General features: G+C 39.5%; 1 protein-coding gene across 1 annotated transcript in view; it reads left to right on the forward strand.

Annotated features, from left to right (window-relative positions):
- Nucleotides 1-27399, forward strand: part of LOC145995700 (A disintegrin and metalloproteinase with thrombospondin motifs adt-1-like) — a 69759-nt gene that overhangs the window by 25370 nt on the left and 16990 nt on the right. Inside the window, exons 11-13 of the mRNA XM_083132014.1 lie at nucleotides 4588-4747; nucleotides 6678-6773; nucleotides 12086-12206. Coding sequence (XP_082988140.1) covers nucleotides 4588-4747; nucleotides 6678-6773; nucleotides 12086-12206 — 377 coding nt within the window. The remainder of the gene's footprint in view (nucleotides 1-4587; nucleotides 4748-6677; nucleotides 6774-12085; nucleotides 12207-27399) is intronic.

The raw sequence follows: 27399 nt of genomic DNA on the forward strand, positions 1-27399 counted from the left end.
TTGCAAAAAAATTTAGGAGCAGATAATTTATTCCTTACACTTTTGCAAGTAAGTTTCTATGACATGGCACTTCTCCGTTAATTAATACCATTCTTGTATTCTTGGATCATAACAATTCAATTCATCTTCCTTCCATTATCTAGCTCATTCATGCATTCTTGTAGGCAGTGGCGTTCCCAAGGGAAACTTTGGCACAGTATTTCTAAAAAAAAACAACTAAAAAAAACGTCAAAGCCAGGAGAAGATGGCAAATTGAGGGCAAACTACTAAAACAAAAAGGATACGTAACCCCCCCCCCCCCCGCTTTCGAAAAACCTGGGCACGCCACTGCTTCTAGGCTACATTTCCGTATTAACTTTGGGCGATCACAACTAGAGTAACCTTGTTTCTCCAACATTTCAAACACCACAGGCATTTAAAGTTGTTGAGAGTGAAAATGGAGACGCTTGGATTGAGTGTCATCGCAAAAATATAGACTGGAAAAAAGCATAAATTTTCTCCATTGGAGTTAAATAGAAGCCATAAAAACGGAAAAGGAAAGAAGCACCGAGACAACTTTGTCACCAATTCTTATAACAATGCTTCTATTAATTCGGAGTCTACGAATGAAAGCTTTGTATTGGTAGATAAATAATTGAGAAGCTCCTGTTTATTTGGTTGTTTAAATATAGATGGCTCTGTATACAAATGTGTTATTGCTCTCCAGCCAACCTTTTATTCCTTTAAATAACATCTAAAGAACTTTACATATAATTAACTTTAAGAAAATATTTATTGATGCAATCTTGTTTTATACTGTAGTAAATTTATATCACTATTGTATAATGTGCCAAACATTACTATTCCGTTACAACATTACCATTAAATTTAATTAATAAAATAGATATGAAACCGCAATGCAGTTTCTTCGTTGGGATCTTGATCCTTACAGACGTATTGTTTACCAAGCAACTAGCAAGAAGAAAAGAGACCAGATGCAGAGAAACGTTTATGACCAACGCCTAGCAGGTACCAGAGACCGATGAGGGAAGGTGACACACCAAAGGAAAGAGAAGCTGCCAAACTCAGAGCAGAGCAAAGAGGCCGGGAATTTGAAGAGAGACTTCGAAAGAAGTGGGCGCAGCAAGATCTTGAAGAACAGAGGCAGAAATCATTAGAACTAGAACGACAAGCAGCTGAAGAGATAGAGATAGGAAACAACACCAAACCTCAACCCAAGGAAGAACCGCCCAAACCAGAAACTCCAATCGAGAATCAAGCCAAGAAAAGGGAATACCCCTGCAACTCTTCTAATGAAGAAGAAAACATTGACAACCCATTTATTTATCCCACAAAGCCAGTACGTGCTAGACCACCACCGACTGTCAAACCGATAGACACATCAAACACATACCAAACGTTCTCAGATCATGATGAATTCACAATTCACAGACTGACCGCCAAGATACCAGCACTCTACATCTACAATGCAGAAAGAAGCCATCAATTCAGCACTTCAGTGACGAAGATAATAGATGACCAACAAGCCAAGATCCGAATACTACATGATGGAATGAAGATCCAAGCTAACACTAGACCAGCTTACAACAAGCTCATCAATCACTGCAAAGAACACGCACTCAGCTACGCCACCGACAAACCCCGTCGAGAAAGGCCAATTAAAGTAGTACTCAGACAACTGCCAATAGACTTATCAACTGAGGAAATACAGACAGAGCTATCAGCGCAAAACTACCGAGTACAAAAGGTTCAACAGATGAAGAAACGAGACCCCAAGACCTTCATCAAGAGACCAATACCACTGTACATAGTTTCACTGAGCAAAGGCGGGACAACACGAAACATCTGCAATCAAGATCATCTCCTGAACTACGAGATGAAAGTGGTGCCATACCGGTCTCCAGGAATACTACAATGCCATAGATTTCAGAGGATAGGTCATTTCCAGAGACAATGCATGGCTCAGCCAAGATGCGTGAAATGTGCAGATAATCATCTCACGGCAGAATGCCAAAAGAAAGATCGAAGACTCCCTGCAAAATGCTGTAATTGTGGAGGAGACCATCCGACCAACTACAGGGGCTGTAAAATGTTCCAATCAGTACATTCAGATGAAACCAAAACCAAAGCCAGATGATGGGAAGGAACATGAGAAACACCTACCAGTCAACTTACCGTATGACAATCAGTTTTTGTCACCTACGTTCTTTATTCTACATCCTAGGTTTTCATTATTTTATATTTTTGGGTAACTTTGTATCCTCTTGAAGCTTGGGTAGAGAAACGCCACTTTTCTGAACCTTTTCTGTTTCTCTGCTTTTGTCGGCTTTTCCCCCGTTCGGTCAGAGGAGCTGGGAATTGCAACAATGTGCTGTGATAAATCTTTCACTGTTTGAGCGACTTTTGTGCATTTGGCGACGGGAAGTTCTACTTGGGAGGCCAATTAGTGGAGAAACATGTTACGTACCGGATGAGGGTCCAGGCGATAGAACTATTCTTCTCACCCCATTCTAACGTAACACGTGTGCCTGAAGAAGTTGGACCAAGCAAAAAAAGGGACGCTAGACCTAGGCCTAAAAGTCAGTCTGTTAGATTTCGAAATTTCAAGTTGTCTTTAAATAGTGGCAGAACGGACGAAAACATACAGTATACCGACAGTTTTCGACAAGACAACACCTCTGCGACAGTCTGAGAAAGATTCGGGACTTTGTCTTTTTTCTACTGCGCTGTGTGTTTTACCCTGCGTGAGTAAGTGACAGTGACTAGTGGTATAAATACGCAGTGTTAATTAGTGACCTGTGCACTGAATTTGTGTTATTCTTTTTGTGACGAGGGACAGTAATACGACCATGGCGGGCTAAAGCACAAGAGAAGGAGGGCCATGGGTCTTCCTAGCCTGCATGAAGCCGACGCAGCAGATCATCACCGCTCAGCGTCCCGGCGCCACGCCGCCACAAGCGCCTCGCCGCCACAAATGACGTCCGCAGCCCGATATGAAGCCATGTAACGATACCGCCGAAAGCCGCCAGCCGAATCAGCGTCCTTGAGTACTTTGACGCCGACGCCCGACAAAAGTTCTACGGAGAGAGAAAGACAGAGAGAGTGGAATGGGAAGATGAAGCGACACCAGCCCTCACTTATACATACCGTCTAGAAGAGAAGATTGAGAAATGAAGCGACACCTACTGCGTCTTGAGACGACGCCGACGTCCCGCGTAAGATTAGCAGTGAGAATCCACGAATACCCCCGGTAAAGTAACTTCGCCCGTTTTCGCCGTCCCCCGAGTAGAGAGGGAGACGAGGCGAAGCAATTAATCGCTCCACCACGAGGCAGACAAGATGGCAGAAAGGCAGTAGTAGTATGAGTGAGAATGTGAATGCTTGAATGATAGTGAGGGGTTGTTTAATGTGTATATTTTTGTGTGTTATATAATATACATTTTTGTTAGCTATGATTTGACTATGATTTGTGTTTATGCATATTATGTACATATCCACATAACTATTGGTATTAATATTTCGTACAACGTTAAGTCAGCAAAGCATTTCCGCTGAACTTTAGGGCTAACATCAATTATTATTATTATCTACGTCGTTATTATTATTATTATTATTATTATTAATTATTCAACATCACTTTATGCACGAGATGGCTATGCGCAGGGGTTAAAAACCGATCCGGTCACACGTACCCTGGAATCGAACCGTTTAGCTTGGCACCTAGGAAGGGGACTTCGGTCTCCCGACTAACGTAAAGTTTCCCAGTGAGATTTGGCGCCCACGAACAGGTCCACACGGAAAATGCCGGGTCAGAACCGCAAGAGAAGCCACCAGCGAAGACCAAACCACCGACTACCATGAATTATAACCAGAAACTTCAGACTTTAACTGAGGAACAAGAAGAGACAAACGAGATCATCAAGGGGATCCTGACAAAATTACAAGACAAAAGAATCTGAACGCTCATCAAATACAGGCAAAAAACGACACAGACAAAGCCATTAGTATCGTACAGACACTCATTGAGTTCGTCAAAGAAGCATTCTAAACAGACAATCAAAAACAACTCAGACGCAACATAAATTGTCATAACCAAAAAACGGCTCTTTAAGGACCAAAATTTTAGTCAGCCCTTCTTAGGACCACAACTTTCAGTTCACAATCGAACTGCCAACACAGACCGAACCTCGAGCGACAGTTGCAGGGGTAACAAAAGCCCAATCATCGCATTACACCAATACCACAACCTTAAAGCAGATGGAAACGGCACTTCAACAAGAAAAATCAAGAAAATTCAGCGTCAGTGCGCAATGCATAGGACTACAGTCTAATATCGCGGGTCGTGCATAGACGTTTAAAACTAAGAGTTAGATAGAGCTGAGTTCTCTAATTTCTTGTTTAAGGTAAAAGCTGTGCCTCGGCGCACTGTAGCGATTTTTCTTTCAGTTCCATTAGCAATACTGGTTCTCGCGTTGTGTTGCGCCGCGCACGGCAGAGATTCAAGGGTCAGACTCTACTCATTTTTACTGACAAGTACAACATACTCATACTATTAACCATGCTTATCCAATCTTTCTCCTCTTCTAGCTGGGCTAAATGTCTAACAGACAAACAAAAATCACCCGGCAAAGATAAGGATCATTCCAAGTTCGGAGGCACCCCTGGCCAGTCGTGGGGTGCGAAGAAACAATGTGAAATTCTTTTAAGGGATAAAGATGCTACTCTTATGGATCCAGGAAACTTAAATGTAAGTTCTCTTCCACAATTGAACAGACATCAATAGGAAATGGTAAAATATAGCTGATTCTAAAGTCATAGCATGTATATTCGTGAAGGATTGATACTGTTTATGAAACACTTGAAACTACATTCCTTGAAAACTTTTTTCAAATTCTTCAAAGTTAGTGTAAAATGATTTCACATAAACAAGAGTGGTAGTACCAATCAAAATTTGTTCTTATCATGCGGTAACAACTAACTTTGCCTGGACGTAGCTTAGGAGTTTAAGAGAACTCAATCTGGAAAGATCGTGGAGGAATGTTTTGGGGAAGTGAAACGGTGAATTTACACCAAATTACGTGACCTAGACCTACGTCAAATAATGGACAGTCAACGAACTTAGTAGTAACATGTAATTTATACAACACAATTTTAATGCCCTCATTTTAAAGTATTATAAAAATAACTAGAAAAGTTCTCACGTTCACTCACAAGAATAAAATATTAAATGCGCGAGGTAATAGGAAATTTTACTTAAAAATAATCGAATAATGCCCGTTGAACTGCACGTTGGACAAACATGTTGTATAAATTTGATTTGTGTTTTGTCATTTAGCGTCGCTTTCCTTCCACGTTTTGGCAAATTGCGATGGTGAGGATGAGTGATGATATGATGAAATTGGTGAAGGGACACTCACAAACAACACCCAGGCTGGAATTCGAACACGGGACTTGGAGTCGTAGCGCGCTGTGCTAACCACTACGCCACGGAGGTCGGCAATAACTGTGTTTAAAAGAAACGTAGTCTACTACTACTTGAATGTTTGTTGGGGGAATGTATGGTATATGTATATTTCGAATTTCGAAGCATTTATATAGTTCGTGATGTGTAAAGGAAACTATTGCAACTCAGTCAGCCACTGACTTAACCGTCCTCACAACACACACACTTGCTACTTGAATAAACTTCTAATTCAAATACGCATTTTAATATGATTTGTAAAGGGATGGGCAGAGGCGTGCACAAGGGGGGTGTGTTGGTGGGGCAATAAACCCCCTTAAGGCCTCCCGATGGCGCAGTGGTTGCGTCGTCGCCTTGTAATCAAGGGGTCCCGGGTTCGATTCCCGGTGGAGGCACATAGTGGTTCGGATCCCACTTTAAACTGTAGGTCCAGTCCCGATTAGCCTTACTGTGCATAAAGTGGACTTAAAACAACAAATCAATCCAATCCAATAAACCCCCTTGGCCCAGTATTCCTGGAGTGAGGTTTTCCTTTTTTAGTTTTTGTTTTAAGTCCAATTTTATGCAGATTTAGACTGATTGGGACTGGACCTACAGTTTAAAATTGAATCCCAACCACTCTGCAGTGTGCTTCTACCTGGCTAGCCGTACCTTGATTACAAGACGACGACGTTACCACTACGCCATCGGGGAGGGCCCCTCAGTATTGCTAGAGAAAAGAAAGTCAAGGGCAGGAAAATATGGGAAAATAAGGGCCGTATAAGTACACGTAACCCCTATTTCCAAAAATTCTAGGCACGCCAGTGATACTCCCCTCTCTTTGCAAAACATATTTTGCCACTTACTCCGACCATCGTTTTTCTGGAGTTGTAAAACGTACACAATTTTTCAATTACTCTAATTGTTGTTGAAGTAATTTTCACTACTAGAGTGCGCGTCAAATCTCCTGCATATGGCCTTCAACGGCTGAACAGCACCAGCAAATCACAGACGTGCGGCGTTGCCGTGCTCTCCTTGACAAGGCGTTTCGCTCAACCACGTTGTCTCTTTTCCGTGTAAGATTTCGACATGGCACCGCTGCAGCCCGCTGCTATTGGCTATCGCCATATGCAGGATATTTGACGCGCATTCTAGTGCTATATCGCAAATCCTGGTGATATTGCGAGGTATTTTTTATTACTGTGATCTTGTTTAGTGAGCCATTGATCTGTTCCAGAGCATCTGCCAGAATCTAAAATGCAAGACTCCTCATCGCTCTGGCTTCTACTACGCTGGCCCTGCCCTCGAAGGAACTAGCTGCGGGAGCGGGAAGGTAAGTTTTTACCTCAGAGGGATTTACAATAGAATTTATTCTATATAGAGATCTTTTCTGACAATATTTACTTCCATATAATATCCAGTTGGTGTCCCGACAAAACGTACCACTTGGGTTTTCGCGACGAAACGTACCACTCAGATAAACAGCTACCTGTGAAGGATACACTTATAACTTCAATATATCTACTCCGCAACAAAACGTACCACTTCAAGAAAAACGCTTGAACTTGCCCTTGACATGTCAGACATTACAACACGGTGCGCTATCCAGCACTCAGCTAGGTTATTCGGTTTACCTCATTAATCATTACGACTTTGATCTCTTAGGTTAGGTTAGGTTAAATGGATGGCTGGAAATACACTCTCAAGCTCCATAATCAGCGAAGCTAACTCTTTTCTTTGATTACTTTGTGAATAGTTGGTTGCAAAACGTGGAAATTCCAATAACAGTGTGGAACTGTCCAAAGCCTGGATAAAGTGTGATGGAAATCAGGAAAACTAGAGAAAATCGTAATTTCGGTAAATGATTTTTGATTCCGTCCCATCAAAGTGGTACGTTTTGTCGCATCGCAAATATTTTAAGACTCATTAGAAGACCCTTCGCAGGTAGCCGCCCAGATGGTAGGTACGTTTTGTTGCTGGTACGTTTTGTCGCGTATTCATCCAGTTACCGCTACAATTCCTATCCTTTTCATCGTGTGTAGCGCTAAAGTGCCAAGACTACTTTTTTTTCGGGGGGAGCTGGAATTGCAAAGGTGGATATTACAGCTTAACCCAAATTAGAATGCCCGGAAAACTAGCGAACTAAAGTGAACAGGCATATGTTTTCTCGTTTCACTTCCAGCCTCCCTTACCTGTGAACCCTGCGCGACAGGGGTATTCTTATCTTGGTCAAGCTGTTCATAGTTCCATTTCAGATGGTGAACATTATACACTATAACATGAAGGGCTCGGGTGTAAAACATGGTAAGTGACAAAATGCAGGTTTCGAGATATTGAAATTTGATGTTACAAAAAAAAATCTGAGTTACAAATTAAAATAAATTTCTGAATGATTTACAGCAAATATGATTCACTTGTATGTTTACTATCATATAAACATGATATTTCATCCGAATTATTTTTTCGGTGGTGCTACATGCGATTTGTTTGAGGGTTGTTCAAGGAATTGTTGTAGTTACCATGTTTTACATGGAACGATATTATCAAAATGAGTGATCAGATACCGCTTTATTCAAGCTAGCTTGTGTGTCAGTTCAATAATAATATTTTGACATTAGACTTTTTATACCAACCATTAGCAAATTATTGCCCTATATATATTAAGACAGCTTGGGATTTATAATATTGACAATATACCAACATACCTCACTCCCATGGCCTCTGCTCCATAGAATCCTTCCTCAACAACAGACCAAAACACCACAACCCTCCAGATCCACACTGCCACCGGCAAATTCACCCTCTACCCCAAAGGAACCTGCAACAGCTCTAACCTAATTTATATCCTCACGTGCAACATCTGTGGGAGCTTCTACCTGGGGGAAACATCCACAGCCCTGAACCTCCGCATCAACAACCACCGCTCCTCTACCCAAAACCTGGACTTTGCTGTTGCCATTCACACCAATCACCACAATATTCCTTTTAATGACTGCTTCCAGGTAGCGATCGTCCACTCCTGGCCCCAATCCACCAACACCTCAATACGTAGAAGATGGGAGAGGGCCTACATATCGACCATGAATGCAACCCACACCTCCAGGCCTAAACAAGGCCACCCAGTAACGCCCCTCATCCCCTATCCTCACCCTCACCACCACCTTTTCCCAACCAACCCCCTCCCCTACCACTCACAGTTTTCGACAAGCCAGGCGAAAGAACCATATATATATTTTTTTTGTGTGGTACTGTCAACACTTTTTTTTCCTTCGGGACCTGGCAACACTGCAGGTCATGCTTACTCTTCCCTCTAGTCACTTAGTTCTACATCGTCTCTCTACTCCTGAAGATGTGGCATACCATCACGAAAATTTGAATTTTTTCTTTGTCCGGTGAGTGTTTCCTCTCTCCTCTTTTACTTTATATATATATATACAGGGTGTTTCTAAAGGTCGTTTACAACGCTTGGGAGGTGATTCCTCACACGAAAACAAGCAAAAATTCTAAGTTCCATTTTTACGACTAAGGCTTCGTTTCCGAGATAGGAGCCTCGCAAAAGGTGACAAAGTGAACGTCACACCTGACTGGGACGAATACTATAACAGATAGAGAGGCGGTTCCAAGGGAATCATAAAGGAATCGTATGTACTCAGTCCGGAAGTCACTATGAAAAGTTCACTGCACGCATGCGCAATGGAGTCCTCAAAGGAATTGGGGATTTCCAGCAAGAACAATACATGGAAAGGGTATGTAACGCAGCAAGAAAGACCGTGACAATGAGAAATGCGTTAAAGACAACACATCCCGACCTCAAACATCAAAACATGAGCACGGAACACAAAATCCGAAAAGTTGAGCACGGTTGCATACCCCAGTTACACGCGAGGAATGAACGAATCATGTCATGTGGCATACGAGAGACACACTACTCCACCAGGAGGAGGGAAAGAAAAACACAATATCAGATGATTGCGACAACGTGTATTTTTACACGCGACAACTACGTAATATCCCCCCCACACACACACACAACAAACAACAAATGCTACAATATCTTACGCACAGACAGTCAGTGTCACTGTACACCAACTGAAGATGTCACTTTCACCACACAAAGGGGGTGGGGAGCAATACCAAGAGTGTTCTCACTGAGATTGCCGAGGATAATAATCACAGACGGTTTTCAAAATGTCTGCCGTTTACTTCTACGCAGAGATGACAGCGACGAATCAAGGATTGTCGAGTACGAGCAAACAAGCCAGGTGTATCTGCTACCGTCGCGGCGGCGACGTTGATGCGAGCAACGAGGTCCTCAGCTGATGTGACAGGTGTGTCGTATACGAGGGTTTTCATTTCTCCCCACAAGAAAAAATCGAGAGGGTTGAGATCTGGCGACCTCGGTGGCCAAGGCACAGGCTCATCCCTACCAATGAACGTATTGCGAAACACGTCATGCAGGAAATGTCGTACATTACAATCGAAATGAGCTGGTGCACCATCGTGTTGGTACCACATTTCTTGCCAAAGGTACGGTCTCCAACAGTTCAGGCAGAACCTCACTAAGAAATGCATGATACGTGCGACCATTCAGGCGAACAGGGAGAATGTATGGTCCAATTAAATGATCATGTACTATCCCGCACCACACATTCACTGAAAACCTGTGCTGGTGATGGGCCACAAAAAGTGCATGTGGGTTGTCAAAGTCCCATACATGACTGTTTCTACTATTGAAGACATCCATCCTGGTGAAAATGGCTTCATCTGTCCACAATACGTTTGCCCCGAAGTGAGGGTTTGTGTCCAGCTGATGCAACAACCATTGGCAAAACTCCATACGAGGGCGAAAGTCACGAGGTAACCGTTCTTGTACTTTCTGCAGTTTAAAAGGGTGCATTCCTTCCTCTGACAACACTCGCCACAAATTCACATGAGACGTGTTTCGTGCCCGAGCGAGCACTCGCGTACTGGTGCCAGGATGTTCTGCGACCGCTGTTAACACATCTTCTGCAAACTGATGTGTGCGTACACTTCGGGGTCTTCCAACTTCTTGCCGCGGAGGTAACACTGACCCTGTTTCACGCAGTCGACTGTCCACTACCTGAAAGAAGGTGTGAGACGGTAAATGTCTATGTGGAAAGCGTTCTCCATAAGACGCCTTGCCTCACGGCTATTACCACGTGCCTCCCCATACATGAGATGCATGTCTGCTAGCTGCTGGGTCGTATACGCAGCCATCTGTGTAATAGGGAGCTGGAACTGCAAAGTATTGTTTTTGTTTAACACTGGCCCACTGCACAAATTGGCCGTATCACCGTACGAACACAACTGCTGATCATATCCCAGCACCTGCAACACGACTGGAACGACTGCCGGAGAGAACCAACCCTTCGAGCATTTGTTGTTTGTTGTGTGTGTGGGGGGGATATTACGTAGTTGTCGCGTGTAAAAATACACGTTGTCGCAATCATCTGATATTGTGTTTTTCTTTCCCTCCTCCTGGTGGAGTAATGTGTCTCTCGTATGTCACATGACATGATTCGTTCATTACTCGCGTGTAACTGGGGTATGCAACCTTGCTCAACTTTTCGGATTTTGTGTTCCGTGCTCATGTTTTGATGTTTGAGGTCGGGATGTGTTGTCTTTAACGCATTTCTCATTGTCACGGTCTTTCTTGCTGCGTTACATACCCTTTCCATGTATTGTTCTTGCTGGAAATCCCCAATTCCTTTGAGGACTCCATTGCGCATGCGTGCAGTGAACTTTTCATAGTGACTTCCGGACTGAGCACATACGATTCCTTTATGATTCCCTTGGAACCGCCTCTCTATCTGTTATAGTATTCGTCCCAGTCAGGTGTGACGTTCACTTTGTCACCTTTTGCGAGGCTCCTATCTCGGAAACGAAGCCTCAGTCGTAAAAATGGAACTTAGACTTTTTGCTTGTTTTCGTGTGAGGAATCACCTCCCAAGCGTTGTAAACGACCTTTAGAAACACCCTGTATATATATATATATACACACACATACACACACACACACACACACACACACACACACACACACACATATATATATATATATATATATATATATATATATATATATATAATTTTATAAAAAAGACGGTGCAAGAGAGTTTTGTTTTAAGCCCGCTTTATGCACAGACAGGGTAATTGGAACTGGACCTCAAGTTTCAGTGAGATCCAAACCACTAAGTGCCTCGACCGAGTATGGAACCCGGGGCCCCCCCTTGATTACAAGGCGACGACGGGAGGTGCAAGAGAAGGACGAAAGACACAAAAAGGGAAACAGGACAAGAAGTAAGGAACAAATATATGGAGATACGGCGGAAGGAAAATAAAAAAAATAAAATAAGGTGTAAAGTGAGCAAAAACGAAAGGTAAACATGGAAAAATAGAGAGAAAGACAGAAAGAACGAAACACGGTAATAAAGGAAATGAAATGTACAGATAGAGAGAGGGAGAAGAAGAAAGTAAAAAAGAGAGAGAAGGGGAAACGAACTAAAACTATTTTGTTCACCCTTCAGCCCACCTCCGGACGAAACTCTCTCGCGACATCACTGTCTCTGTATTCATTTTTCCACGAACAATTCCCATGAAAAAAATCTTCTTTTCCTCCCCCAGTGGTGCCAAGGCGGAGATTGCGTCATCATGAAGAAGAAGAAGCCAGACAAAGTGGTGAAGGGCGGATGGAGCGAGTGGAAGCCAGACAAGTGCTTCTCAGGTTGCATCGACAAGTCACGAGGTAAGATAAGACCCTTTCGATCTGCTATCCTTTCCACCTGATCAACTACTCCGTTCATTCATACGTATTAAGGTCTGAGCCTATACCAGTTTGAACCGATACCGATACAGTAAATCCTCGTTAATCCGGACCCCGATAAGCCAGACTTTGCTTAATCCGGACAAGACAAAAGGAAAAAAAGCAGAATGCAAGGTTTCAAATGTGGCTAGAAGTCAACAAGAGAACTTCCCAAAGAAAAGGCAGTCAACCACTGATAACATTCTGTTTCCCGCAGACTTTGTACTGTACTGTATAGTGTATTTAGGCCTATGCCCTCTAAATACACCATAATAAACGTGTGTTGTTGCTATAAACGGAGTTTTAATGCACTTTCTACTGTTCCTTTAGGTTTTTTCAGTTAATCTGGACTTTCGTTAAACCGGTCAACATATCCCCCCATTAGTTCGGATTAACGAGGTTTTACTGTACTTGAAAATTGCAATAAATAAAAGTTGTTCAAAATATTGATCAATATTAGTGTGTAAATATTATTCTCCAATTATATGCTTAGAATATTAAAAAATTACGTCAAAATATGGAAATAGATGTTATGTAATCACAAAATTAATTTTTTCATGCAAAATTGTTGCAAAATAAAAAACAAAGTTTGAATTTTGAGTAATTTCTATGATAATTAGACTCAGCGAAAGTGTCGCGCTACATTTTGTCGGAACTCGTGAAAGACCAAAATGCCGGAAAAGTATCGGCTGGTATCGGAAAATGGATTTCAACTGATACTTTCCGATACCGATACCACTGGTATCGGCCTATACCGATACATCGGCATCAGCTCAGCCATGGAAAATATAAATAATTGCCACATATGCGGTAATTCTAGCACTACATCTAAACTAAGTGAAGGGTAACTTATATGTAATCTAGGGATGGACATAAAATCCGGATTTCAAATTATCCGGTTCGTTTCGGATGCAAATGATAATTCGGATATCCACATAATTTGGATATCCGGTTAGAACAGGTTTGATGAAGAATTTGAAGAAAATCCTTCCACTGAAATAGAAAACTATTAAATAATGTAATATGTGCATAGCCCGTAAAACGGATAAACGATAAAATTATCCGGATAAAACACACATTCGGTATCCGAATATTTCGCATAATCCGGATAAACAGAATATCCCGATAATTCGGATAACCCGAATATTGGAAATCCGGACAATTAGGATATCCGGATATCAGAATATTCGATATATGGATATTTGAAATCTGGCAGAAAATTATCCGATATCTGGATAAAAGTTTATCCGAATTTGACCATTCCTAACGTAATCTACACGATGTTTACATTGTCTACAGAAAAAATGATTGATTGATTGATTTTGTGTTTTAACTTTGTGTTTATGCACAGTAAGGCTAATCGGAACTGGACCTACAGTTCAAAGCGTGATGCGAACCACTATAAGCCTCCACCGGGTATCGAACCCGGGACCTCTTGATCATAAGGCGACGACGTTACCACTACGCTATCGTGGAGGCTTAAATAATATTTTTCAAGGACATTGATAACTAATTTGAATTTTTATCAGTCAAAAATCCCACACAAGTTTTAAAATATAAGAATATTGATGGTTGCAAAAAGGTCGCATTTTGAGCTTGCGGTCAAGCATTGAACCCGGAACCTTTGGAGCTTTTTTATATTTCGTTGATTTTACGCCGATTTTTTACGTATTGGGTTAATCTCAACGATGAGGATGAAAGATGATTAAGAATAATAGAAAGGGAGATAAACTAATTAATATCCAAAGTAGTTGTATTTACGGTACTATAAACTCACGAAAGTATGAACCCCCCCTCAAGCAGATTTGCTATACTTAAAACAAGCTGAACATGAGCATATGAGCTTTTTGCTCAAGTGTGGAATCTTGTCTAATTCAAGATTTTTGTAAAAATGCCCTCGGGAATATTTCGGAAAGTATGACCCCCCTCAGATTGATTTGCCTATACTTACAAAAGGCACTTCTGTGAGATTGTTGTCCATAAATTTGTTAAAAATATGCCCTTTTTGATATTTTTTGATATCTTAAGTATAGTGACTGCTATAGTGCCCTAGCAGGTATAGATTTCAAAATTTTGTTAATATTACACTTTTCAGAAAATTCTATTTATAAAAATTAGGCATTTACAGCTTAAGTATTGCATATATCAGGAAAATTATAGAGACATAAAATGTAGAGAATCATGCCTAGAATATGCCTACAAAATTTCAAGTCTCCAGTACTGATAGTTTATGAAAAATCTCAAATTCAAAAAATTATCGATTTTTTAACAAAACTTCTAAACAGCCTCTAGATTTCAAATATGCAACCCCCATGCACCTATCTTGAAAAATAGGCAAGTTATTTAAGATCTAGAGAACAACAAGAGATTTTTGAAAAATTATAGAGATCAAAAAGTTGCATCTTGCCATGCCCAGGCCAAAGCAACAAACCCCATGTCTCTAGGATTCATGGTTCCAGAGATAATCAAAATCCAAAAAATTATCGATTTTTTCAAAATTTGAGTATGTTGCTCTGGGGAACATGCAGAGTCACCCCATAAAATATTACTGGCCTAGGATCAAAATTAGTGAAAATTGCAAAAATAAAATAATCGATTTTTTCAAAATTTGAGTATGTTGCTCTGGGGAACATGCAGAGTCACCCCATAAAATATTACTGGCCTAGGATCAAAATTAGTGACAGAATGCAGAAACAAAAATTATAATAGGGCTTGGATACAGCTACCAGCCATTATATTTTTATTTTGAACACAGCACTTAAAACTAAGCCAAGATGCACCCCCACCCCCACCCACACCCACCCACCCACACCCACCCACCCCTACCCACCCCCACACCCACCCACCCACATCCATACATATTTACTTCCCGGCACACTTCTATTGCATCATGTTGTGCAATATTAATTGATTAAATGGTTATGACATAATGTGCTGATGTGGTGTTTTCTGATTGGCTAAAGCAAGCAAGGTTTTGATTGGTCCGACAAAACTATAAAAGCCAGGGCACAGTGCAGATTCTTCACCATTGCTGGATCGGCAGTGGAACCCACAAGTGGGGGATAGAACCTGAACAGGCTCCACCAAAGTATAGGAGACTTGAAGCATATAATTTGGCGGAATAACCCAAGTAAGGTCATAGAGACAATATACACTGATACAATAAAAGCCAATTTTTGGCAGGGGGGCCAAAGTGGTTCCTAAATACAAAATAATTAATATCTCAAGAACTAATTGACATAGAGCTATGCAGTTTTTTTTGTCTGCACTGGAATAACCCAAGTAAGGTCATAGAGACAATATACACTGATGCAATAAAAGCCAATTTTTGGCAGGGGGGCCAAAGTGGTTCCTAAATACAAAACTCAAGAACTAATTGACATAGAGCTATGCAGTTTTTTTGTCTGCACTGAACTCAACTGATCCAGCATAGAGTTTTGATTTGAACCCCAAGAAATTGTATATAAATACCAAAGCCAAAAATATTAATACACATATACACACACACAAAGCACAGTGTTGAACTCAACTGATCCAGCATAAAGTTTTGATTTGAATCCCAAGAAATTGTATATAAATACCAAAGCCAAAAATATTAAGTGTATACACACATATATACATACACACACACAAAGTACAGTGCTGAACCCCAACTGATATTTTTTATTCAGTATAAAGTTTTGAATTGAATCCCCGGAAATTGTATATAATAAACAACAGCAAAAATGCCGAATCAAAAATATTGCGACCAGTGCAATAAAAATATATCCAGCCCCAATTGGGCCAAGCACCAAAAGATTTGTAACCCGGGCAAATACAGAACTCCCACAATAATTTGCCCCAAATGCCATAGAAAATACAGCATGCAATACTTCACATATACACATAAAGATACTTGCTCTGCATTGCCCTCTCAACCATCTACATCTGGTCTGAAAAGAAGGCACGAAGCACCTCTTAATGCCAGAGCAGCAAAACAGCCACGCTATGAACCTATCCGTAGCAGTTTTAACGGCCAATTAAGGGATCACAAGTTTGTATCAGAGCCAAGATGTGGCATTGAGAATTTCTTGAACAGTGTAAATCCTAAAGTGCAGGCAATTCTAAATGAACAAAATGGCTCTTATAAGCTGTCCCTCAAATTGTTTGTACAATATAAGAAGCCAAATGGCACAAAATTTACACAGCCCCACATAACAGAAACTGTACCTGTATATTCAAATACAAATTCAGACACAATAATAGGCAATTTGATAGATCAACTTAACATTAAACACTCTGAATTTGCAGCAAAAGAGTCCGGATGGAGTCTATGCGGTTCATCACACAAGTTATATGTTAATATTTCTGAATTCAGCCCATTGCAAGGTTCCACTTATGTGCCATTACCTGCCAATATTAAAAACAGAAGAGCCGTGGTTAATATAGAAAATACCGACCAGAAATGTTTTCTGTGGTGTATTTTAGCTGCTTTGTATCCAGTTTCAAGAAATCCTCAGAGAATAAGTTATTACAAACAGCATGAACATGATTTTGACGATGCAATGGAGGGTTTAGAATATCCAATGTCAGTTCAGAATATTGATAAATTTGAAAAAAGGGCCAGGCACATCAATGGCAAACAATTATCTATTAATGTATTTACTTGTTCTACTGGCAATTGCTTGATAGATCCTCTCAGAATCAGTACATTTGATGATGATTCTGCAATTCCGATTGATCTGCTCTTAATTGAAAAGGATGGTACATATCATTACACTCTGATACATAATCTTGAAGCTTTAGTGAGAACACAACTAGACAAAACTCATACAATATTTAAGTTGTGCAGAAGATGTTTAACTGTATTTGATGGTCAAAAAATGGTGAAAGGGGTTCGGGAAGAGAGTGCAGAAATTGCTAAAAACAAGTTAATTGAGCATCTGAAATACTGTGGCAACCATAAACCTGTTCATATGGTGATGCCCAATCCAAGTGAAAAAGCAAAATTCAAAAAGTATGAAGCCTTGTTGGAACACCCAGCATATATTGTCTGTGATTTCGAATCGAACCTCAAACCTCTTGCATTCTGCAATCCAGATCCCGAAGAATCTTCAACTACACCATACCAGTTACATGAACCTTCCAGCTTTTGTTATACAGTTGTACAGGATGGTGTAGCTAGTGAGCCATACTCATACATGGGACCAGATGCCATCAAAATATTTGCACATAGAATAGAAAATGAGTGCCGTGACATAGCATCTAACATCTTATTAAAATCAAAGCCTATGTTGCCTTTAACAGAGAAACAGATTGAAGATTTCAACAATGCAGAAAAATGCCCGGTATGTGATTCTGAATTTTCAGATACAATTATCAAGGTGAAACACCATTCTCATACAGATGGTCGATATAAACAGGCCCTGTGTAATAGCTGTAATATTAAGATCAAGAGACCAAGATTTGTCCCCATATTTTGCCATGGAGCATCCAATTATGATTTCCATCATCTGATCAGGTACGAGGGTTTTGACAAACAGAATTTAAATATTTTAGCTGAAAATGATGAAAAATATATATCTATTAGCAAGATAATTAAAGTTGATGGTGTTCCTATTCACATAAGATTTCTTGATTCTTACAGATTTTTATCTGCTAGCCTGGCCACACTGGCCACTCAATTACCTGATGATCACTTGAAAATCACACGTGCCTCGTTTCCAAATCAGGACCTGAAATTAATTAGGCGGAAGGGTGTATATCCATATGATTATGTTACAGATTTTTCTAAATTTGATGAGTGTTCTCTGCCACCACAAGAAGCATTTTATAGCAAAATCAGAGGATCTGGAATCACTGATGAAGATTATCACCATGCTCAGTTGATGTGGAACAATTTAAAATGCAAGACATTTGGTGATTATCACATGGCATATTTAAAACTTGATGTAACCCTCTTAGCTGATGTAATACAGGTATTCAGAAAATCTTCAATGGAAAATTATAAACTGGATCCAATATATTTTTTCAGTGCCCCGGGCCTAGCATGGTCTGCAATGTTTTTAAACACTAAAATGCAATTGGATCTGATCCACGATCAAGATAAGTATCTGTTTATGGAGAAATGTATAAGAGGAGGGATGGTGCAATGTTCCCAGAGATATGCCAGAGCAAATAACAAGTATATGCCTGATTATGATCCAGCACGGCCATCAAATTATATACTGTATGTAGATGCGAACAACCTCTATGGTCACGCCATGATGCAAAAACTGCCATATGCAGAGCTTGAATGGGTTGAAAATTTCAATATTGAAGATCTTAAGAATTATGATGACAGTGAATATGGCCTATTCATAGAGGTTGATCTGATAATTCCAGATCATTTGCACAACAAATTTTCTGATCTGTCCCCAATTCCCGAGGTTAAGTGCTCACCTGGCTCTAAACAGAAGAAGCTCATGACGACTCTGGATCCGAAACAGCGATATGTCGCATATTACAAAAACCTCCAGTTCCTGATGAAACATGGTGTTCAAGTGACCAAAGTTGGAAAAGTTTTGAGGTTCAGGCACTCAGAATGGTTGAAACCATACATTGATACAAATACGGAGCTTCGAACATCTGCAAAGAGCCAATTTGATAAGGGCTTGTTTAAATTGATGGTGAATTCAGTGTATGGCAAAACAATTGAAAATGTCAGGAAACATACCGATGTTAAAATAATTACTGACCCCAGCCGGAGCAAAAAATTGGTTGCAAAGCCCAACTTCAATTACAGAAGAATTTATGATGAGTACATGGCACTTTTCAACATGATGAAAACAAAGATTAAGTTTGATAAACCTATTTATGTAGGGGCTGTGATATTGGAATTGTCCAAATTACATATGTTAATATTGTATTATGATGTGCTGAAACCTTTTTATGGTGATCGTGTAAAATTATTGTACATGGACACGGATAGTTTTATTCTTGATATTCAAACAGAAGATGTTTATCAAGATATGTCACAGCCTGAATTGTTTAAATATTTTGATACCAGTGAGCATTCAAAAATTGAACACCACCACAACAAAAAGGTGCCTGGCAAGTTAAAAGATGAGACACTTGGTGATGTTATTGTGAAATTTGCTGGGTTAAGTGCCAAGATGTACAGTTTTGAAACATGTAGTGGCGCTATTGCCAAAAAGGCCAAGGGCATTGGCAGAGTGACTGTTGAAAAAGATCTCCAATTTGAAGATTATGAAAATTGCATCAAATCCCAGAATTCAATCAGAACATCAGAAAATAGAATTCAGAGTGAGAATCACTTGCTGACTACAAATATTGTAAGAAAAGTGGCCCTGGACCCACATGATGATAAGAGATGCATTTTATCATGTGGCATACATACTTTACCTTGGGGGCATTGTGATTTGAAAAATGGGAATCAATGCCCAATTACAGAGCATGATTTGAAATAAATAAACATGCCTATGAACTTATTTGGGTTCAAAAAACAGGCTATTATGGACCTGCCGACACCACAACCCTCTCCTGATATGCTGTCTAAACTGAGTGGCTTGTTAATTATTCATCTGAACAGCATACTTACAGATAATGATGAAGAAACAGGCAAAATATTGTACATATTTAACAATAATTTAAATCATTACCAATTACCTGTAGGCGGGCAATTGCAATTTATTACAACCCCTGAGGGTGATGTCAAGATTTCAGTAGGGAGAAATATTTATAGAATTAAGCACTCAAACATGGTTTCTGGCACTGTTTATACTGTTTCTGCTGGTGACTGCTTATATATTGAGGTCCCTGGATCATATGACAAGCTCATACCCTTTTTTATAGAATTAAGAATCGGATATTCAATAATAAATAACCATTAAAACAAAAATGCCTAACGATATATTTGGCCATACAAGACATGAAGATCACAGTGATGAGATTCTGATGCTTGATGTCAGAGTCAAGAAATTAAGAAGTGATTTACAAGCTTTACAAACCACGCTCAATGCCAGTCTTCAATTAGAAATTACAAATTTACAATTACAATGCATGGACCCTCTTCTTAAAATTGATTCCGAACTCAAAGTGCTGCTTCAGAAATATACTGATCTGGCAACATTAGATAATTTTCAAAGTTTAGAAGAAGCTGTAGCAGCTCTTCAAGCCAAATTTAAGACCCAGGCTAACAACTCTGAGCAATTGAAACAGCAATTGGAGGAGCAGATTAATAATGTCCAGACACAGCTCCAAACAATTGTCAAAAGCATAAAATCACAAGAAGATTTTGATCTAGTGATTTCCACTCTAAAGGAACAGATTCAATCACTCCAGATACCTAATCTGGACCCCTTGAACAATGCCATAGCCGAGGTTAAAGAAAAAATTGAGACACTTGAAAATTTTATGAACAATTTGCCATCTTCTGATGCTTTGAATGCAATAACTCGGAGTGTTGCAAACATTAAGCTGCAACTCGAAACATATGAAGATTTTGGAAAAATTCAAAGTACCATAACCCATCTTGAAGGTACAATAGCAGCAGTGCAAAGTGATTTGGCAAATGTACAAGAATCTCGCCTGCCTGGGATTGTAGATACACTTGTCAGTGTCCAGCACCAAATCACAAAGCTTGAAAACCTCAACACTGAATCTGAACTATCTCATTTTCATCACTTGATCGATGATATCCAAACAAAGCTTGAAATTTTACAACAATCAACACCCTCTCAGGCAGATATAGCCCTGCTCCAAAATGCTATGCAAAATGTGGCTGATGCATCTGAATTAAACAATGTGAAATTGGCACTTGAATATTTGCAAAATACAGTATCAAATCTTCCCACATCACAGGAACTTAAAAATATTAAGAGGGCAGTGAATAGGATATTGAAATCAGAAGATATCAAGAATATCCAGACAGAGATCAAACAACTCACTCAGACAGTGGCTACTCTACCAACCAATCAACATATTAATGAACTGCATGCCCTGTTTGAGGATATCAGAAGACAAGTCCATGATCTTACTGCTCAAAATTCAAAATTGGCAGTTGTTGAAAATTTGCAACAAATTGTAGCGAATATCAAGCAACAGCTAGGGACCATGGAATCCAATCAAGCAAATGCTCTGTCTGTTTTTGCCACCCAGCTTCAAGAGATTGTGCAACAATACAAGAAACTTATTGTGGACATAAAAATCAAGCCAGGCCACGATGATGTTGTTAGGACCATCAATGAGCACCTTGAACCTGTAACAAGCAGATTGCTCACAGCAGAAAAGGAAATAACAGGCATAATCGAGAATCCAAAACATACAGTAATTCTTGAATTGTACAGCATCCCCAACAAAGAATATGATTCACCATTTACACCAGGTGGCAAAATATATATGCTGTCCCCTGCACAATTTTATTACCAGTTTTTTGTTGGGGGCACATTGAGACCAATCAAGATCAAATATTGGCATCAGCCACAGGCACACCACTACCCTACCTTATCAATAACAAATGCTGAGAACAAAGTGAAAATCACCAGTGTAGAATTAGAGGATTTTACAGACCCCAATACATTAGAAACAGCCTATACTGAAGATGATGGATCTCTGGAATTTAAAATACAAATAGGGGACAAATTATATTTAGAAAATCCTGTAGTATCAGCTGCTGAACACCCCATAGTTGCAATATTCTTGTTTTCATACCATGTCTAGACAAATTATCGTTGATGAATTACACAGACAAGCCAGACATCATTTTAAGAGACTCCCAGTAGTCACAAAGGGCATAGATGATTTATGGCAAAGCGACTTGATTGAGTTGTCAAGTGGACAGCTGAAGAACTTAGACAAAATCAACAAGGGCTACAAGTATCTACTCACTGTAATAGATACATTTTCAAAATTTGCCTGGGCTCTGCCACTCAAATCCAAGACTGGAACATGTGTTACAGAAGCTATCAGGACAATCATCAATCAGAGTGGAAGATCACCGCGCTATTTGCAAACAGATAATGGCAAAGAATTTTATAATTCAGTGTTCCAACAATTTATTAAAAGCCAGGCAATAAAACATTACTCGAGTTACAGTGATCTCAAGGCCTCAATTGTAGAGAGATTCAACAGAACCTTAAAAAATCTTATGTATAAACAATTTACACTCCAAGGTAATTATAAATGGCTTAATATTCTTCCAGAACTTCTACATAAATATAACAACTCGGTCCATTCCACAATCAACATGAAACCCTCCGAAGTAACTTCATCTGATGAGCAAAAATTGATCAGGACTGTTTATTATCCTAGATACCAGCCAACAACAAGAAAAGCCAAATACAGAGTGGGTGATCAAGTAAGAATAAGCAAATATAAGCACTTATTCAAAAGAGGCTTTACAAGAAACTGGAGCACCGAATTATTTACAGTGGTTCAAGTTAAACCCGGGACCCTTAATACATATATAATAAAGGATCACCGAGGAGAAATTCTCAAAGGCAGATTCTATGAACAAGAACTCAGCAAAACTAAACAGCCTGACACATATCTCATAGAAAAAGTCATCCGCAGAAAAGGCAACAAGTTATTTGTCAAATGGCTGGGTCATCCGGAAAACAGCTGGATCGATGCAGACAAAATAATAATATGAGCACCTGGGATGTTATAAAAAGGCTGCCAGAACCTGAACAGCAGAATAAGAGAAATGGCAAGTTGCTGCCTGAAAATATTAGGTGTCTTATTGTTGGGCCATCAGCTTGTGGTAAAACTACACTAATGGTTGATAATTTTTTATTGGCACCCAACTGGTTAGACTGGAAAAACAGGCACTTGTATGTCTTCTCTAAGAGCTTGGAACAATTAAAATATCAGCAGTTGATGAAGCTATATGATGGATTGGATATTGCCACTTTTGAATCAGAAGTTAAGCCACTCCATGAATGTCTCGATAATTCTGTTGTTGTGTTTGATGATGTTATACTGGATAATCAAAACAAGGTTAGAAATTTCTTTACACAGGGCCGACACAAAAACATTGATTGCTTCTACCTGGCACAGACTTTTTCTAAAATACCGAAGCAACTGATCCGAGACAACAGCAATTTTATATGCGTGTTTCATCAAGATCATACCAACCTCAAACACATACATGATGAATATGTAGGTGGGGACTTGAGCTACAATGATTTTTCCAAGTTTTGCAGCAGGTGCTGGAACCAGGACAGTTATGGGTTTGTCACAATTGATATGACAAGAACACCTAATACTGGAAAATACAGAAATAAAATCAACGATTTTCTAGACGTTGAAACATATATAAATAACCATGAAACGACCAGTCATTGACGATCTTAAGTTAAGAGATTATCTTGTAAAAAGATTTAAGGGATGGAAATCAGAGAACCGAGGAATTTATGAAAAACACAAGCAAACAGAACAGCCTGTAATTGATGCTATTAATAATTTAGGTAAGAATATCAAAACTGTTACAGAGCAGAATCAAGATTTGATCACGGAGCTTGTACCTGTAGCTGCAAGGAACATATTAGATTATCCATTCACCCCACTTTCCAGTATTCATACACCTAGTCCTGTTGCTCCTCGAAGAATTGAAGCTACTCAGGATCCTATTGAATTGGGTCTTCTTGCTCAAAAATATTTAACTACACCTAAAGACAACAAAGATGAGGTCTTTGGCTTATATGCTGACACAGAGCTTGATGGGAGCATCATTCATAGAATTGGCAATTTCAGAGTAACATTTATGGGGGATGATATAATTGTTTATTCAGAATCTCGTCTCGGAGAAAAAGGTGCTTTTGTTAAGTACCCCGGAACACCTGGATTGTGGGAACTGATGACTAGGAAAAGGCCTGGCAGCTATACAGATCAAGATTATGAGCATTACAAAGAAATATTAATAAAATCAGATGCTCTATACCAGAACAATGATCCCACACAAAAAAGAGTCAAGTCTAGCAGTGGGGCAAAATACAATAATTTAATCAAGCCCATATGGTCACAGATCAAGACAGGTAGTGGAATCAAACAATACAACACCCTGCCCAAAGAATTTGTGTGGGTTGATGATGTCAGGAAACTTGTAGATAGGTTATTGGTGATAGCTGGGGAGGAAAATGCTGGCAACCACAATTTTTACAATGAAAAGGTTGGAATTATGGACATGATAAGCACAAAATTGTCTAATTTTATAGTGAATGACCCTAAGGGGATTGGATATCTCATAAAAATTATTAATACTCTACCACCTAAATTTTGGAATGTTTCTGAGGGTCGGGGGTTGGTTAATGACATTATAAACAAGTTGCCATTTGAACTACACATTCCAGGCTATCAGTATTGTGGTCCAGGAACAAAATTAGACCATAGATTAAACAGAGGTGATCCTGGTGTTAATCCCCTAGATGCTGCTTGTAGAGACCATGACATAGCATACAACACACATTCTGATCTTGACAAGAGACATGTTGCAGACAAGAAATTAGAAGAGGCTGCATTTGGTAGATTTGTAAGCAAAGATGCTTCTTTGAGTGAAAAAATAGCAGCATTGGGAACCACCATAGCTATGAGCACCAAACAAAAACTGGGGTGGGGGCTGTGAATATGTATATAATAAACCTACAATGAAGGCCAAGGGTTTTATGTATCAAATACCTTATGCAGGTCTCAAATCTCTTAAAACTATTGATAGTCTCTTGACCAAAAAGCAGCGCAAGAAAAAAAGCTCTTGTATTGCAAAGGGACATGGTATGAAATTGTTGCTTAGTACCCCCCAATTAAAAAAATTACAGCAATCTAGAAAAAAATCACATGTAGGGGGATTTATATTTACCATCCCTGCCATCTTAGCTGCTCTCGGGGCTGTGGGGAGCTTGGCTGGGGGATCAGCTGCCATAGCAAAAACAGTAATAGATGCCAAGAAGAATAGGGCAGAATTAGATGAGCAGAGGCGCCATAACCTGGCAATGGAGAAACAAGGCAAAGGTGTTAAGAGAGCCATGAATAAGTTTAAAAAAAACAAGAGCCGCTTACAAACCAAGATATTGAAGCTTTAATCAAGCCACTGGGCATCAAAAATTTTAGAGGTGTGTACATGTCTGATTCTTTACCAGAACAACCACTCAACAAAGAGTGTGGCATTGTTAATTTGGATGAGTACAAAAATCAGGGCACTCACTGGATTTGTTATCTTAAATATTTAAAAAATGAGGCATTTGTGTTTGATTCATTTGGAGGTATTCCTCCTGAAAATTTAGTAAAATATCTAAAATCAGGTAATCTTTATTACAATAATGCCCGTGTTCAAAATTTCAAAGATGTTAATTGCGGACATTTGTGTTTATCTGTTCTCAGATATATGTCTCAAATAAATAAACCATCAATTGAAAATTTTCAAAAAGCCTTGTGGTATCTGAAACATCATGGGGGTATTCCATCTCACCAGCCAAAATTCAATATTGAAACTCAAATTACATGATGACATTGTGTATCCCAAAACAATAGCTCTCAGAGCATTTTACGGCATGTACTTGATCCCTAATATTACGCACCACAACAACACAATTGCAATAGGGGATCAAAAAATTGTCATCACTCCAGGGCAATATAATCTATCCACTCTAAATGCTCAATTACCCAGAGGTGTAGTGTTAAGTCAAAATTCTGTCACTCACAGAGTAGAGATTGTATCTGCTACAGAAACAGTGGATCTGGGTACTATAGGAGAGCTGTTAGGCTTTGAGAACAACACAAAACTTGAAGCGGCCATCAAACACACTGCTATGAATATACCTAAATTCTTAGCCATAGAGACTCTGAATATTCACTGTAATGTGGCTGAGGGTATGATCACCAAATCAAATGGCATAGGCACTCACAAACAAACCGGCATCATTGCAACATTCAAACCTAATTCAGAATTCATGGAGCCAATCATCTACAATCCATCCCCAACATTATATTTTCCTGTGTGCCATAACAGAATAGATTACATTGAATTGATGGTCACTAATGAAAAAGAAGAATTAGTTGATTTTGCTGGAGCCACAACAACTGCTATCATAGAGATTAACATTTAAATAAAAATACATACAATGGAAAATATTGAGAGTTATGAGCTACAATCATTCCCTCCAAACAGGAGGACATTTGCAAATTTAAATCAACCCAACACAGAGATAGAGGTTGATCTTGATGTAGGGGATGGCTTTATACACCCTCACAGAGCAGATCTATACATCAAATTTGATGTTGTAAAGCTCGATGGAACAGATTATCCGGCAAATTCAAATATAAGATTGGTAGACAATTTTGTGCCGCATCTATTCTCTGAAATTGAGATCAGAAAGCATGGCGTTGTTATAAACAGAATAGATTATCCCGGCATTACCTCCACAGCTTTGGCCACACTAAAATTATCCAAAACCGAGGCTTCATACTACAAAATAGGTGGATTTGAAGCTGGTGATAAAATATTATCCAAAAATCACACAGTGCTGTTCCCCATGCGCCTGTTGCCAGGATTCTTCTCGGATTACAAAGATATTATGTGGAAGGGTGGGTTAAGAATTACATTTAGAAGAGCTGCCAATGATAATAATGCTTTGATGAGGTACAGCACATTAAACTCTACAGGAGAAGCTCTGCCTAATACCTTACCAGATGCAGGCAAGTGCATTATTCAGACTATGGAGCTAAGAATCCCAGTTGTTGAATATGAAGCCAGTTATGCTCTTAAATACAAAGCTGATATCCTAAAAAATCCACAGATTCCTCTGCAATTTTACACATATCAATGCGTACAGAAGCCTGCCGCTGGTACTTATTATGAGTTTGATGCTACAAATTCATTCTCCAGCATACAATACGACATGCCTGATTTTGTGGTGGTACTGTTTCAGACTGGAAGACACAACAATCAGGAAAAAAATTCAAGCAAATTTGATAGCTGCAACATCAAGAACATATATCTTAAAAATGGCAGAAATGAGGTATTTCCTAGAGAAAATTACAATTTAGACATGTCCAAGGATGATTTCCTCAAATTATATGAAGCTTTTTCGGCTTTCAAGAGGGTCACTACTGGCAGTACTGACATGTATTACACACCAGATGAATTCAAAGCACGGAGACCCAT

This window comes from Lepisma saccharinum, chromosome 1 (assembly GCF_977018435.1).
Source record: "Lepisma saccharinum chromosome 1, izLepSacc3.1, whole genome shotgun sequence".
NCBI lineage: Eukaryota > Metazoa > Arthropoda > Insecta > Zygentoma > Lepismatidae > Lepisma > Lepisma saccharinum.